We start from the raw sequence: 15309 nt of genomic DNA on the forward strand, positions 1-15309 counted from the left end.
TTAATGCTTTTCATAAAATTTGGAAAGTGGCCACTCTTTCTTCAGATATTTAATTGTCATTTCTCTTCAGGTTCTTCTGAGTTGTAACAGTTTCTCAGACTTTCCATGGTTTTGATGACCTTGATAGTTCTGAGTAGTGGTTAAGTATTTTGTAGACTTTTCTTCTCTTAAGATTTGTCTGATGTTTTTCTCATGGTTAGACTGAGGTTATGGGTTTTGGGAGGAAGAGCACAGGGGTGAATGTGAATTACCATTTTTAAAATGTCTAAGGTTCATACTATCACCTTGACTTATCACTGATTTTGTTAACCTTGATCACCTGGCTAAGGTAGTATTTGTCAGATTTCTCCACTGTATCGTTTAAAATTTTCCCTATGCTGTCCTCCTTGGAAGCAAGCCAGCAAGCCTATGCTGAAGAGATGGGGAGTTATTCTCTACCGCCTTGAGACACGAATTCATACATAAATTACTTGCAGTTCTTCTGTACAGGATATTTGTTCTCCCATTTATTTATTAAATTCCTTTGTTATGTCAACAGGGACTCGTTTATATTTGTATTATACTATGGGTTACAAACCAGTATTATGGTATTTGTTTTGTTGCTCAAATTGTTTCATTTTTGGACATTGGAAGCTTTTTCATTTGACCCCTGCTTGCCTTTGACATACTTCATCATTTTGTTTTTTTGAGTACTTCCTTACTTCCTGGCACTGCAAGATGCTTCAAATTCACCTTATATTTTCCCTGCTCCATCCCTAGAAAGCCATTTGTTTAAGGACTCATAGTTCCTTTTGTTGGAAAGTTCTTAAAAAACGATTTCTCTTTCTCTGTTCAGATTCTCTATCTGTTGAATCATTGTCGCGATATTTTTCCTTAGGTTGGCATACTTTCTTTTAATTCTTATAACGTATTTATAATACCAAATAAATCCAGCATATGGCCTCATTCAGAGAGTTTCATTTGACTGCATTTTTCCTAAACATGGTCATACTTCTTTGTATGTCTCATAATTTGTTTGTGATTGGTTCCTCTCCTATTCTCTTTGTCTTTGTGAATTTTTGCCTTTTCTATTCTTTTCATATTGTTTTATAGGTTTTTGGAAGGGAAAAGAGATAAATATATATTTTCAATATGCCATATTTAAATGACAGACCCAGAGCTAGTATTTAAACCCATTCTTGGGTCCAGAAACCTGTTTTTATAAATAATAATGTCTGTTGCTTCCCAAATGTTTAATGAGCAATAATATATCTGAGACTTAATAGGCATTCAGAAAAAAATAATTTAAAACACTCTCTAGAATATATAAGCCTATGTGTCCTAATTGTATTTTTTTAACCTCATGAAATTTGTTACTACAAGCAGTTGAGTTTATAATTTTTAAATATCTTCTCATAGAGACAGGGAAGAACGATTGGCAGCACTCACAGCTGCTCAACAAGAAGCTATGGAAGAGCTACAGAAAAAAATTCAGCTCAAGGTAGGAATATTATATATTTTAATTTGAAAATTTAGAGCTGTTTTAATGTAGCATGAGATTAAAATTTTATCGATTTAATTAATTGTATAAAAACTGAATTAGGGCTTCCCTGGTGGTGCAGTGGTTAAGAATCCGCCTGCCAATATAGGGGACATGGGTTCAAGCCCTGGTCCGGGAAGATCCCACATGCCGTGGAGCAACTAAGCCCATGTGCCACAAGTACTGAGCCTGCTCTTTAGAGCCCGGGAGCCACAACTACTGAAGCCCGTGCACCTGGAGCCTGTACTCCACAACAAGAGAAGCCACCGCAATGAGAAGCACACACACTGCAACAAAGAGTAGCCCCTGCTCGCCACAACTAGAGAAAGCCCACGTGCAGCAACAAAGACCCAATGCAGCCAAAAATAAAATAATTAAATTTATTTTAAAAATAAAAGAATCAGTCATATTTCTTTAAAAAAAACTGAATTAATTTGTATTCCTAATATCACTATTTGGAGAATAAAACTTATGTGGTTTTGGCTATGATCAATTCCAACTCAACTATCTGAAAACTGAAATCATTTTAGTAAGATAAAGCAATTGATGGAAAAAATGTAAAGGAATTTTAGCATTTCTTGATTTTACTAATTAATTTGTTAATGACTTGAAGACATTACTACTAGCTTTCTTATATTCATAGACTTTTAATTATTTAGAAATAAACTAAAAGATTATTTCAGTGTTTATGAATTGCACAGTTGTTGCTTGGGAGATTATGATAAGCTGATATTTTCTAGAAAATCTTTACCGTTAGTAGTTTCTAGCAGTATGAATATTTTACATTGTGTCACAATTATTTACATGTTGGGTTTTCACAGGGGTAGTAAATTCCAGGGAGTAGAGGACCCTATTTTACTATTTGTATAGTTCTAGAACTTTATCATTTATTTAAATTTAATGCAGCAAATATTTATTGAGTCTTGTGCTAGGCATGGGGATACAGAGATGAGTAAGACATGGTTCTCAGTTTCAAGAAACTCATAATCTAGTGTGAGATTCAGATGCTAAGCAGATAATTTCCGTATGGATAGAGTGCTATGGAGTGCTATGAAAGTACAGAGGAGGATACTAAGCTAACATGAAGGATTTCAGAAGTCAGGGAAATAATTTTAGAGGATAATTTGTGAGCTGAATCTTGAAAGAAAGACGAGTTGAATAGGTAGATGGGTGGGATGGCATCCAGCCGTATGAAATGGTATGAGCACAAAGTCAGAAGTCTGAAATAGTGGTTTTTTTTTTTTTTTTTTTTGCGGTAGGCGGGCCTCTCACTGTTGTGGCCTCTCCCCTTGCAGAGCACAGGCTCCGGACGCGCAGGCTCAGCAGCCATGGCTCACGGGCCCAGCCGCTCTGCGGCATGTGGGATCTTCCCAGACCGGGGCACGAACCCGTGTCCCCTGCATCGGCAGGCGGACTCTCAACCACTGCGCCACCAGGGAAGCCCTGAAATAGTGTTTTTTAGTTGGTTTATTTTTTGTTTTCTGGGAAGTCACTGGAGTCGATGTGGGTAAAGGTCTGTGTCATGATGGGCCTTGTCTGCTGTGAGGATGAGCTTGGTCTTTACCTGTGGGGCAACATTTCCCATAGTGTGTTCCAGGAAGTGCTTCTCAAAAGTATGTTGTCATGAAATAAGTGTGTAAAATGTTGCTTAGTGTAAGCTAGGTTTATTGAGTCATAATGCACAGTGACAAGCTGGAGTAAGTAAGTAGCTTTAACTTAATATTTTCCAAATTTATTTGACCATAGAACCTCTTCCACAAAATATCAATACTTATTAATAACCCACAGTGTAGGGCTTCCCTGGTGGCGCAGTGGTTGAGAGTCCGCCTGCCGGTGCAGGGGACACGGGTTCGTGCCCCAGTCTGGGAAGATCCCACATGCCGCAGAGCAGCTAGGCCCGTGAGCCATGGCTGCTGAGCCTGCGCGTCCGGAGCCTGTGCTCCGCAAGGGGAGAGGCCACAACAGTGAGAGGCCCGCCTACCGCAAAAAAAAAAAAAAAAAACAAAAAACCCACAGTGTAATTCCATGAAGTACACTTTAGGAAATGTTACTGTGCATGTAGGAGATATTAAAGGGCTTTACGTAGATTCTTGTCCTCAGTGTCCAAGTTAATACTGAATTAAGACATTTTGTTATATTAGAAAGTTTAATGGAAATATTACTTTTTCAAGTTCTCAGTATAACTTGAATAGATTTCTGTATTCTCACACTTCGACTTCATTTACAGCATGATGAAAGCATTAGAAGGCACATGGAACAGATTGAGCAAAGGAAAGAAAAAGCTGCTGAGTTAAGCAGTGGACGACATGCAAATACTGATTATGCCCCCAAATTGACCCCTTATGAAAGAAAGAAGCAGTGTTCTCTCTGCAGCGTCCCGGTAGGTTGTCAGTATCAGTATTGTTACCATACGTTATAATTTATTTACTAAAGTTTATTAAACTATGGAAATATATTCTCCCAATCTTTTAAAAGTCATACTGAGGCATCTGCTGACTACCGTGGATTTCTTTCATGATTTTTAGGCAAAGTAAGTAGTACAAAAATAGTATCAGCAGTTAGGAGTAGCAGTGCAAAGAAGCAAAGCATGCAGTTGCTGCTAAAATGGATGTATACCTGCTTAATGATAGCCCAAGTCAATATTTTTGGGTATTATGACCACAAAAGAAAAGGAACATTTTCAGTGCTGAAACTTGAACCTTGATACTTAGAAGAAATTATAACTCTGTTAAGATTGGCTTTGATGACATGCCTTTTTGACCATGTGTCTTCTAGAGCAGAAGTCCCCAACCTTTTTGGCACCAGGGACCAGATTTCGTGGAAGACAGTTTTTCCACGGACCGGGGCTGGGGGGGATGGTTCAGGTGGTAACGGAAGCGACAGGGATCGGCAGATGAAGCCACTTGCTCGCTGACCGCTCATCTGCCCGCCTTTCACCTCCTGCTCTGCAGCCCAGTTCCTAAGAGGTCCAGTAACGGTCCGCGAACCCGGGTTGGGCACCCCTGTTCTAGAGGATTCTCAGAATTGTATTCTAAAGAAAATATTTTTAAGACTAATATGTAAATGCTAGAGTGATCGCAACTTGCATATAGTATACTGGATAGAATGTGTAATATTTAAAGTAAGATATAATTATATGTTCATTACATTGCTTTGATTTTATGCTTTTAGATCTCTTCAGAGGTGTATCTTTTTAGCCACATTAAAGGAAAAAAACATCAGCAAGCTGTGAGAGAAAATAGCAGCATCCAAGGGCGTGAACTTTCAGATGAGGAAGTGGTAAGCTTTAATTTTGGACATTTATTGAGTACCTTTCATGTTCTTTTCTATTATGAAGAAATCCATGTTCATATGTATTTCTATGGTTATTTAAAACTATATTTAATATTTAATAACTACTACAATATAGTATACAAATGTCCTTATTTTAGTATATATATTAAAAGAAATACAGAAATAAGAATTTAATACTGTTTATATAATTTCAGTGCAAAAAAAGGTTTATGGTATTTTGACATTTTAATAATTTAAAAATACTAATAATTTAAAATATTTAATAATTTTATTTAGTGATGTTCTATGTTTCTTGGAAAACAGTTAACAATATAAAAATCATATAAATTGATAATTTTGTATCAGTACAATACTTAGAAATTTTGGGAAATGCATTATTTATCTACCTCTAATTGCTATTTACATGGAATTTAGATTTGTATAAGTAGTTTTATAAATGTTTTTCATTCGACTGTTATTGAGATATGTATGACATTACTAATCTCTGAATTTTTTGGTTCTATTTTTAATAGAAAATTTCTAAACATACCCAGAGTTGAGAAATTCATGTTTGTCAAGCATCTTTTAAGATGTCTAGGAAAGGTTATTGTGGTTCTTTGAGGGCAGTACTTGTGTGTAGGTGCACATGTGTGTTTAACTCTTTTTTTTTTTTCAAGTAGAGTATATATTAATAGAATACACAAATTTAAAGTATATAGCTTGATGAATTTTTACATTTGTTCCACTCATATCAGCACATAAATCATTTCTTGAACCCCAGAAGGCTCCCTCATGCCCCATCTCAGTCGTGCCCCCAAAAGGTAACTGATCTCTGACTACTAGCACAATCAATTAGTCTTGCCTGTTCTTGAACTTCATATAAATGATATCATGCAGTATGTACATTTTGTACCTGGCTTCTTTCACTCATCCTTAAGTCTGTGAGATTGATCCCTAATGTTTATATGAAGCTATAGTTCATTCTTTTTCTTGGGTTTTTGTCAGTGCTCTCCAGGCAAAGACCATCAGGAACACATCTACAATTGAATAAAATTAGGTTTATTGACTTGTTAAAAGAGGGGAAAATGCACACTATGGGAAGTTATAGTTTCTCAATAACGTGTTAGAAAGGACTTAGTATAGGATTTGGGTCTTTGCTAGGTGATCTGGAGGTGAGGGGGGACTGTTCAAGGACGTGGGACTTTGCTCTGGAATGGATGCTGTCAGGAAGCAGGGGTAATTATGTGGATGGTTCTTAATAAATCTTACCTAGGTAGGAGGAACAAAGCTGCTGTTTTCTCCTAAGTTTCTGGATATGACCAGTGTTTGAGGGGAAATTGCACATGGTTAATTTGGCTCACTTCTTTATGATTCCTCCTTTTAAGGATTTTTGCCCCTCAAGTTCCATTTTGACAGCTCTAAACCAAATTCTGTCTCCTCAGCTTAGTAAGACTGCCACTTTCACCTTGCACTGTTCTCTCATGCCAGAAACTGGCATAAGCCCTTAGGGAAAAATCCAGAGTGAATGTGGAGCTCGCCTCACGTGCTTGCCTCCTTTTAGGGATCATGGTCTCTCAGGTTCTGGCTGTGTTGGCTGTTCTTTAATGCCTTTAAATGGATGTTTTGTATATTTTGTGCAACTTTTGGAGTTGGAAGATTAGTCCAGTATAAGCCAGTCACTGTGGCTAAAATTGGAAGTCTTTAAATGTTTAATTTCTGTAATATCCATTGTTTGACATAATGCTTGACACATAGTGTGGTATTTAATAAGAACTCATTTAGTTGAGTTGAACTGAAAGGTTATACAGAATGGCTTTAGGTACCATTAATAAAGGTGAAATAAAAAATGGAACTAATCATCTATTTCGTTTACCTGAAATAATTTTTTTGCCTTTTAATCAAATTGTATGGGTATTTTAAGAGAGAGTAATATGGAATTTTTTTTTTACTTGAATCATTCATGTGATTATCCCCATTCTCTACTTAAGTTTACTGTTTAGAGCTAGAGTCAGGTGTATGTGTGTTCCACTATGAAAAAAAATTCTCAATTGTTTCATTAATTAGAATTTAATTATTCCCATTATAAAGGAAATTCTTCCACTTATAAAAATTGTTTGTAACTAAGTTCTCTTAATAAAAAAACTAAATATATTATTCAATTTACAAAAAAATATTTTAAATTTTTGTGGAGCACTGCTATTACGTAAACTGGAATCTAAATTTTATGTGTTTTTATCTCAATGAGAGAAGTAGAGAAGGAAAGAATATTTAATTCATGTACTTTGGAAGAAAAGTGTGTAATATTATCTAACTTTTGTAGCTACTAAAGCATAGTTTGATGTTTAGCTGTTGTGGTTTGAGATTTGATCGATGTATTCATTTTGTGTACTGTTTCAGTATAAAAGTATTAAATTTTCTTTAAGTTCTCAATTCATGTAGTTATTCTTGGTTATAGCCCCTTTTTCCTGAAAACAAGTGTGCAATGTAGTTGTGTGATACAGAAAGGCAATTTTATATTTACACACACATGTCATTTTTAATCAGCAAAGGTATCTATAGTAAACATACTTGTTCTACTTAAAGTTATTACTTGTCATCTGTGATGTCTTTATATTATATACACTTTATCTGTGACCCTTCTTCTTTGACATATAAGATTTTATTTATACCACCTCTGACCTAATAAAATTGGACCTTTGACCTTATGCACTTGACATATCAGATAACTTACTCTTGATCTCTGACACATTTTGTTTCAAGCCTGTTAAACATAATAGGTAGCTGCCCAGCAAGAAAGGTTTAATGTTTTGTGTTTTTATTGTAATTTGACCAGGAAAGTTTTCTTGTTTCTTGAGACTTCACAAAAAGAGCTGTTATATGCTTGATTTTTTTTCTCTTCCATCATCTTAGAATGCAAATGATAAAAGTATGTGATTTTTAAAGGTCAAAAGAAACTGGTGCTAGTTTAAATACGTTCCAAAATTTAATTTTTCAGCACATTACTAGAGAAATAGTAAAGTATTAGTTTTAATTAAAACTGATTTTTTTTCTGAACCTGTTTTCACACTCTCTGAGGAAGCTGATAGTGATTTTTGTAGGACTTGCATAAAGTACATTTAATTCCATATAGAAAATGAAATTAAAAAGGTTTAAAAAAATTTTTTTAATGTATACATTTCTGTGTTTATGAGACTCCTTGGCTCTAAAAGCATATAACTTATACCTGTTTGTCAACTGTGTTATTTAAATATAGAGAAAATAATAATTTATTTTCATTTAATTCATGGAAAGTATGAAAAGAACTTTTATGAAGAATCTTAAGTTATAATTTATTGAATGTTTACAACCAAGTGTGATTTTACAAATCCCAACTTAGAATTTCTGCTTGGAAAATTATGCTAATTAGGTGATTGAAGGAAAAAATGAAAATTTTAATTAGTAAAAATATAAAGATATCACTGTATTTAATGGGATATAAGCCGATCTCTTTGACTAGAGTGTGCCTGGCATTGATGTGGAAGTAGTAAAGGGCTTCCCTGATGGCACAGTGGTTAAGAATCCATCTGCCAATACATGGAACACGGGTTCGAGCTCTGGTCCGGGAAGATCCCACTTGCCGCGGAGCAGCTAAGCCCGTGCACCGCAACTACTGAGCCTGCGCTCTAGAGCTCACAAGCCACAACTACTGAAGCCCGCGTGCCTAGAGCCCGTGCTCCTCAACAAGAGAAGCCACCGCAAGGAGAAGCCTGCGCACCACAAGGGAGAGTAGCCCCCGCTCACCGCAACTACAGAAAGCCCACACACAGCAACGAAGACCCAATGCAGCCAAAAATAAATAAATTAATTAAAAAAATAAAAGAGGTAGTAGATGTCTCCCAGAATTGATGGCAGTCTGAGAAATAATAGACGACTCCGTAATTCCTAATAGATTCATTTTCTTTTTACCTTGGTTATTACGTTTGTAGAAGCACAAGTATTTACTCTCTTTTTATAATCATGTTAGGAAAATATCTTCTTTGCCTTTCAACAGAAAATCAAGTCAAATTAAAAAACTAGAACTCATTTAGAATGGATCTTCATTTCCCCCCAATACTTCAATAAGTACATTTTATGTTAGTTTGAGAAATGATGTAAAAACATCTTACCCTTTCTTATAGGACATAGTTTCCATTGCCTTCATTTTCTGTTTAATAGGATGGGAACATTTTTATAGTTGTGTGTGTATATAATTCACACACATATAGCTGATTGCTAATGTGTATATTTCTTCTCACTTTTGGAATTCTTATGATAGTAAATTCACTCACATTGTACCTGGGATTTGCAGAGAATATGTAGCTATCTATCTATAGCCGATTTAGTCTTCTTCATTGGTTCAAGGAAGAAATTTTAAGTAGGCAACCAGTTTGTTTTAAACCTTAGTTTGATCCAATAATTTAATTCGTTTCCATAGTTAGTACCCAGCCTCTTTTATAACAATCCTTGGTCCCCATCCTCTCGCTTATTTCCTTAAGATGGCATCTTTGCGTATCGAAGTAAGAGTATGGCATACGTAACCCCATGTTAGGAGGAAAAGTTGGGATCTTACTACATCATATCTTCTGTCTTTTCTGATTTCCAGTGTAAGTTGCTTGTTTACCTGTTCACTTAGTTTGCTCAGGGCCACTGATCTGGAAGGGTGGCTAGTGAACTCTTGATCTATTCTTTCCACTTGGACGGTGTTCCAGTGAAGCATCAGCCATTTATTTACCTCCTCCTGATCAGGCCACCCCTCAGTTCTCTCTGTTTTCATATCTCTGAGACTTTACCATAACCTCCATTCTGGCCCCTCGCATCCTACTGGCTTCTACCACATAAGAACTAAGGGCATTTGGGGAAAGCTAAACCACACAGCATGGCCATATTAATGGACCACACCCTATTTGGTGCCGGGAACACCTAGAGAGACAGTTTCTTTTGAGAATCAAAATAATACTTTTGTCATTACTCTGATTTAGCCAACACACCTATCTCCCTTGGGACACACTTTTTTTTCCTCCTTTCATCTCCAAATTTTTTTTGGCTAGAAAGAAGTAAAATTTACTTTAACCTCTCTTTCCTCCTTATTCTAACAAAGTAACTAAGCCTTAAGGTTGCAAAAGGGAACTTTCTCCATACTTTGAAGTAAATGCTATAGGAATCCTCCAGGCTTGATTATTGACATGCTAAAGGGCAAAGTCAATAAATTTATTAAATCTCAGGATATTAGCTTGGCTTATAAAACTCTTGTCTTGCTGCATATATCTGTTCTGCATATCTAAAGTTGATTATAAAGTGCTTTTTTTCTTTTATTTATTTTGGAACAAATTCTAATCACCTGTCTAGCTGGGTTGAAATGGGCAAAGGCCATGTGCTAAGAAAGGTAAAATGGATAATCACATTAATAATTTTGAAATAGTACTCCAGTGATACCTGTTTCTCATGCTTCTTCTAATGTTACGTGTTGTGCTTTCACTGCTAATAATCACCGTCTCAGTATTTCTTCCATTGATCTTTGCTTTTAAACAGTTGCTCTGTTATAAAATGCATTTTTAAATAGGTAACAAATAACTGCAGTTTAGAAACTTAAACTATTTAGTTTTGGATAAAATTTCATTCTGTGACTCTTAGCTCTCAAAATACTGTTAACCTGTACAAATGTGAAAAGCCATTTCAACCATATTTTCCTGCATGAGTCCTTGGTGCGTGTATACTGTAACACATGCTACTTTTCTTTTGCATCATGGTGGTTGCCTAAATTTCATAGTTTACTTAAACTAATTAAGATTATTTTTTCCTTTTGGCATCTGCTTATTTGAGGTTTAGAATGGAGTTTTCTAGATGATATTTTAAGTGTTAAAGGTTATACTTTTTTAATATAAATTATTTATTTATTCATTTTTGGCTGTGTTGGGTCTTTGTTGCTGCGCGCAGGCTTTCTCTAGTTGCGGTGAGCGGGCGTTATTATTCGTTGTGGTGCGTGGGCTTCTCATTGCGGTGGCTTCTCTGTGGAGCATGGGCTCTAAGGCATGCGGGCTTCCATAGTTGTGACACATGGGCTCAGTAGTTGTGGCTTGCTGGTTCTAGAGCGCAGGCTCAGTAGTTGTGGCACACGGGCTTAGTTGCTGCACGGCATGTGGGATCTTCCCGGACCAGGGCTGGAGCCCGTGTCCCCTACATTGGCAGGTGGATTTCTAACCACTGCACGACCAGGGAAGTCCCTATAATATGTTTTTGGCAGTTATTTGCAACAGGTATCCATTGCCTTTAAGAAGTTAATTACATACCTAAACGCTATTGTTTTATAAAAGGCAACTCTTAAACTCCTTAAACTCTTAATCCAGATCACGGTAGCTAGGAATGACTAAAACCGTGGCTAGTTCTATACATTCACAGAGTATAGGCTGATACTTTCCCATCTGGCTCTTCAGTGTCAATTACAAGGAGTTGCAGAATTGTGTCCATGGGTGATGTTAAAAGATCGAAGCAACTGTGATCACCATTTTTCAGCTACTGTCTTTCAGTTGGATGATGGAGGATCTGAAACAGGGTTACAGTGAGACAGGTTTATACAGCTCAAGCTGCTTCTACTTGAATATGCTGTAAAAGTTTTATAATATGTATTTCTTTATATAGAAATTTTATGCCTGCATAATCTTGAAATCCATAGTATGATGACTTCATGTGGGAGGGGTAAGCGAAATGAAAGATTTATTGATAGTTTATGAGAGGGAACATTGCTGCCCTAATGAGGATAGATGACAAATTTAGCATTTTACATGCCTAATTTAGATAATTCTTCTAATTTTCCTTAATAAATAAGTGATTATAAATGCTTTTACTTTAATTAAGACTTTATTAGGTTCTTTATCTGAAATTCAGTGGCCAGTGTTTTATTCATAGAGGAACAGGGAACACCTATCTCTGCTCAAAGTTACTGAATTTTAGTAATAATTATTCTGTCACTTCGGCTTCTCTTGCAGTTGGCAGAGTAGGCACATCTGTTGTGTTAGGAAAATCACAAAGCTATAAAACAGAATTCTCACAGTCCCGTAGTTTGGTCCTCTCTCTCAAAAAAGATTTTTTTTAGATTATGAAGTATCTTAGCATAAAGAATTTTTAAAAGGATACATGTATATGTATAACTGGATCATTTTGCTGTACACCTGAAATTAACACAACATTGTTAACTATACTCCAATATAAAATAAAAATAAAGTGGCCTAGTTTAAAAGTACATTGAAGAAATTTTTATAAAGTGAAAAAATTTTAGATATATATATTATTATGTGAAAATTTCAGTCATATAAATTTAATATTTCATTCCTTGTAGATAATTTATACATATTATTTTATGCAAAGATAAAATATATTACCTTTTCTCCCATATTTCACTAGTGTTGCTGAATTTTCTTTTTAGATATTAAAATTTTACACCAAAAAAAGAAGAAAGTAATGTAGTAAACCCCATATTCCTGTCACCTGGATAATTAGGTGATAACACTTTTTTTTCTTTACATTTGGAAGGATAGGGGAATACATGAGATACAAAGTGTGGGTGGGAGGACCAGGTTCCAGGAGTAGAGCTTAAGTCCTTATGTTTCACAATGAAAAGTCAATAGATAATCCTAAAATTGAAAAATGAAGAAATAGCAACACAAAATATATTAAGGAGTCTAGAAAAAAAAAGATAAAATAATCAGCTAAATTCATTGCCTCTGGATTGAGGAAAGAAGTGGGGAAACCAGTAGGAAACTACTTTCTTTGAACTATTGACTGTGTAAATTATGTGTATGGGTAACTTTGATAAAAGCAAAAGCATTTTAAAAAATTAAAGAAGAAATAGAACAATGGAGATGTGTCCCTGTTGCTCAGGAGTCTTCTGTGCCCCTTTTTTGTTTTTTTGTTTTTTTTGGTTCAAGGTTAAAATTAGATAAATGAATGCATCTGCAACCATAAAAGACCATTATGGTGAAGTTGGGTATTTTGGCTGGTTACATCCTTAGTTCCTTATTCTTTTAAATTGTTGCAATATCCTTTGATGCCATTATAAAAGACAAAATACTAGATTCATTTTGGCCACTTTGATGAGATTTGCTCAGATAGGTGCATGTATTCTTAATTTCAAGTTGGCTTTTTAGCTTTTTGGCATTGTAGAACAAGTGAATTAAAGCATGTACGATTGACTCTTGTCAGGTTTCATCTGTGTTAACCATGCTATAGGATTTGGGGTACAGAGTGACCTTAGATTTATGCTGGTAACTAGTTCAGTAACTTGGCATTTTAAGCTGAATGAAATTAAGACTTTTTTTACCCTGTTTATTTTCTGATTTGGAGTTTTAACAATTACAAGTTTTTATAAATGGCTCTTATCAAGGTAAGGAAGTTCCCTAGTTTTGTAAGATCTTAAAAAAATAAGTAGGTATTAATTTTTATTGAAAATTTTTTCTGGATCTTAAGGTCACTTTTTCCTTTCTTTCTTTCTTTCTTTATTTGGCCACACTGCACGCCTTGTGGGATCTTAGGTCGCCCACCAGAGATCAAACCCGGGCCCTCGGCAGTGAAAATGCGGAGTCTTAGCCACTGGACCACCAGGGAATTCCCTCCCTTAATTTTTTTATTGTGATATATTACATTAATGACTTTTCTGTTATTAAACTTACTTGCTCTTGATTTAAAGATATGTAGTTGAATTTGTTTTGCAAATATTTTAGTTAGATTTTCCTAATTTTCCTTTCTCAAGATTATATTAGCTTCATAATGTAAGCTAACAAGTTTTTCTTTTTTTTTTAAAACTCCTGGAATAGGTTACATAAAATAGAAATAATCTTTTCTTTGAAGGTTTTGTTTAATGTGTCTATAAAATTATATGTTCTTAGTATGTGTTTTTTCTGAATAATTATTTTCTGTTTTTTATTTGTGGTAAAATACATGAGTTAAAATTTATCATCCTATCCATTTTTAAGTGTACAGTTCAGTGGCATTAAGTACATTCACGTTATATGCCATCACCAACATCCAGCCACAGAATTCTTTTCATTGTGCAAAACTGATACTCTTTACCCTTTAAACAATAACTCCCCATTCTCCCTCCCCCTAGGCCTTGGCAGTCACCATTCCTTCTGTCTCAGGATTTGACTACCACACATACCTCACACAAATGGAATCATATAGTATTTGTTTTTTTGTGACTGGCTTATTTCACTCAGCGTAAGGTTCAACCATGTTGTAGCATATGTCAGAATTTCCTTCCTTTTTAGGGCAGAGTAATATTCCATTGTATGTATATACCACATCTTGTTTATCCATTTATGTGTTGATAGACACTTGGTTTGCTTCCACCATTTGGCTATGGCAAATAATGCTGTTATGGACATGTATAAACATCTATTTGAATGCTTGCTTTCAATTATTTGTATGTATACCCAGAAGTAGATTTCTGGATCGTACTGTGATTGTATTTTTAATTTTGGGGGGACACTAAACTTTTTTTCACGGTAGCTATACAGTTTTACTTTCCCACAAACTGCTCAAGGGTACCACTTTCTCCACATCCTTGCCAACATTGTTATTTTGTTTTTTTGGTAGTAGCTATCCTAATGAGTTGGTCAGATTTTAAATTAGCAATTATTTATTTGAGTGTATTTTGATTTTCTATGATTTACTACATCTATTTTGGTAAATTTTCATTTACTAGGAAATTATATGTTTTCTTAAGTTTTCAATGGCCTTGGCAAAACATTTTTGATAGTATTCTTTGTGATTTTTAAAGGAATCTTTAACTGTGTCTCTTTTTTCATTTCTAACATTTAAAATTTGTGCCTATATATTTTTTTAGTTATTTATTTATTTGGCTGCGTTGGGTCTTAGTTGCAGCATGAGGGGTCTTCATTACAGCATGTGGGATCATTTTAGTTGCGACAGGCGGGATCTTTTAGTTGCGGCATGTTGGATCTAGTTCCCTGACCAGGGATCGAACCCAGGCCCCCTGCATTGGGAGCATGGAGTCTTATCCACTAGACTACCAGGGAAGTCCTGTGCCTATATTTTTTTTCTTGATCATTCTTGTCATGAGTTTGTCTATTTTATTAGTATTTCTAAAGATTTGGTTTTTGGTTTTGTTGATCCTATCGCTTCTTTGTTTTTTACTCAGTAAATGTCATTTCTTGGTTTTATTATTTCCTTTTTACTTCTTTCTCTGAGTTTATTTTTGCCAGTCTTTTTCTAAGTCCTTAAGGTGAATGCTTGGCTCATTAATTTTTAGCCTTTTTTCCTAAAGATATTAATTTCTAAGGCCTTTTTTGATACAAAATATTTTCATTATTACTCACTTCTAAATATTTTCTAACTTCCTTCAGAATTTTTTCTTTTATCCATTGGCTGTTTAGAACATTGACTTGAAATTTCCAAGCATAAGAGTTTTGTCTGTTGATTTCTACATTAATTACAGTAAGATCAGAGAATGTAGTCTTTGAAATCCTTTGAAATCTGAAGTAGCG

At 35.1% G+C, this 15309-nt stretch overlaps 1 protein-coding gene across 8 annotated transcripts in view; it reads left to right on the top strand.

Annotated features, from left to right (window-relative positions):
- Positions 1–15309, top strand: part of SCAPER (S-phase cyclin A associated protein in the ER) — a 509648-nt gene that overhangs the window by 211784 nt on the left and 282555 nt on the right. For all 8 annotated transcript variants that reach the window (XM_081230140.1, XM_081230147.1, XM_081230145.1 and 5 more), the window contains exons 18-20: positions 1399–1480; positions 3747–3899; positions 4691–4798. In XM_081230140.1, coding sequence (XP_081086266.1) covers positions 1399–1480; positions 3747–3899; positions 4691–4798 — 343 coding nt within the window. The remainder of the gene's footprint in view (positions 1–1398; positions 1481–3746; positions 3900–4690; positions 4799–15309) is intronic.

Source organism: Mesoplodon bidens (genome assembly GCF_964165515.1).
Source record: "Mesoplodon bidens genome assembly, chromosome: 3".
In the NCBI taxonomy this organism is placed as follows: domain Eukaryota; kingdom Metazoa; phylum Chordata; class Mammalia; order Artiodactyla; family Ziphiidae; genus Mesoplodon; species Mesoplodon bidens.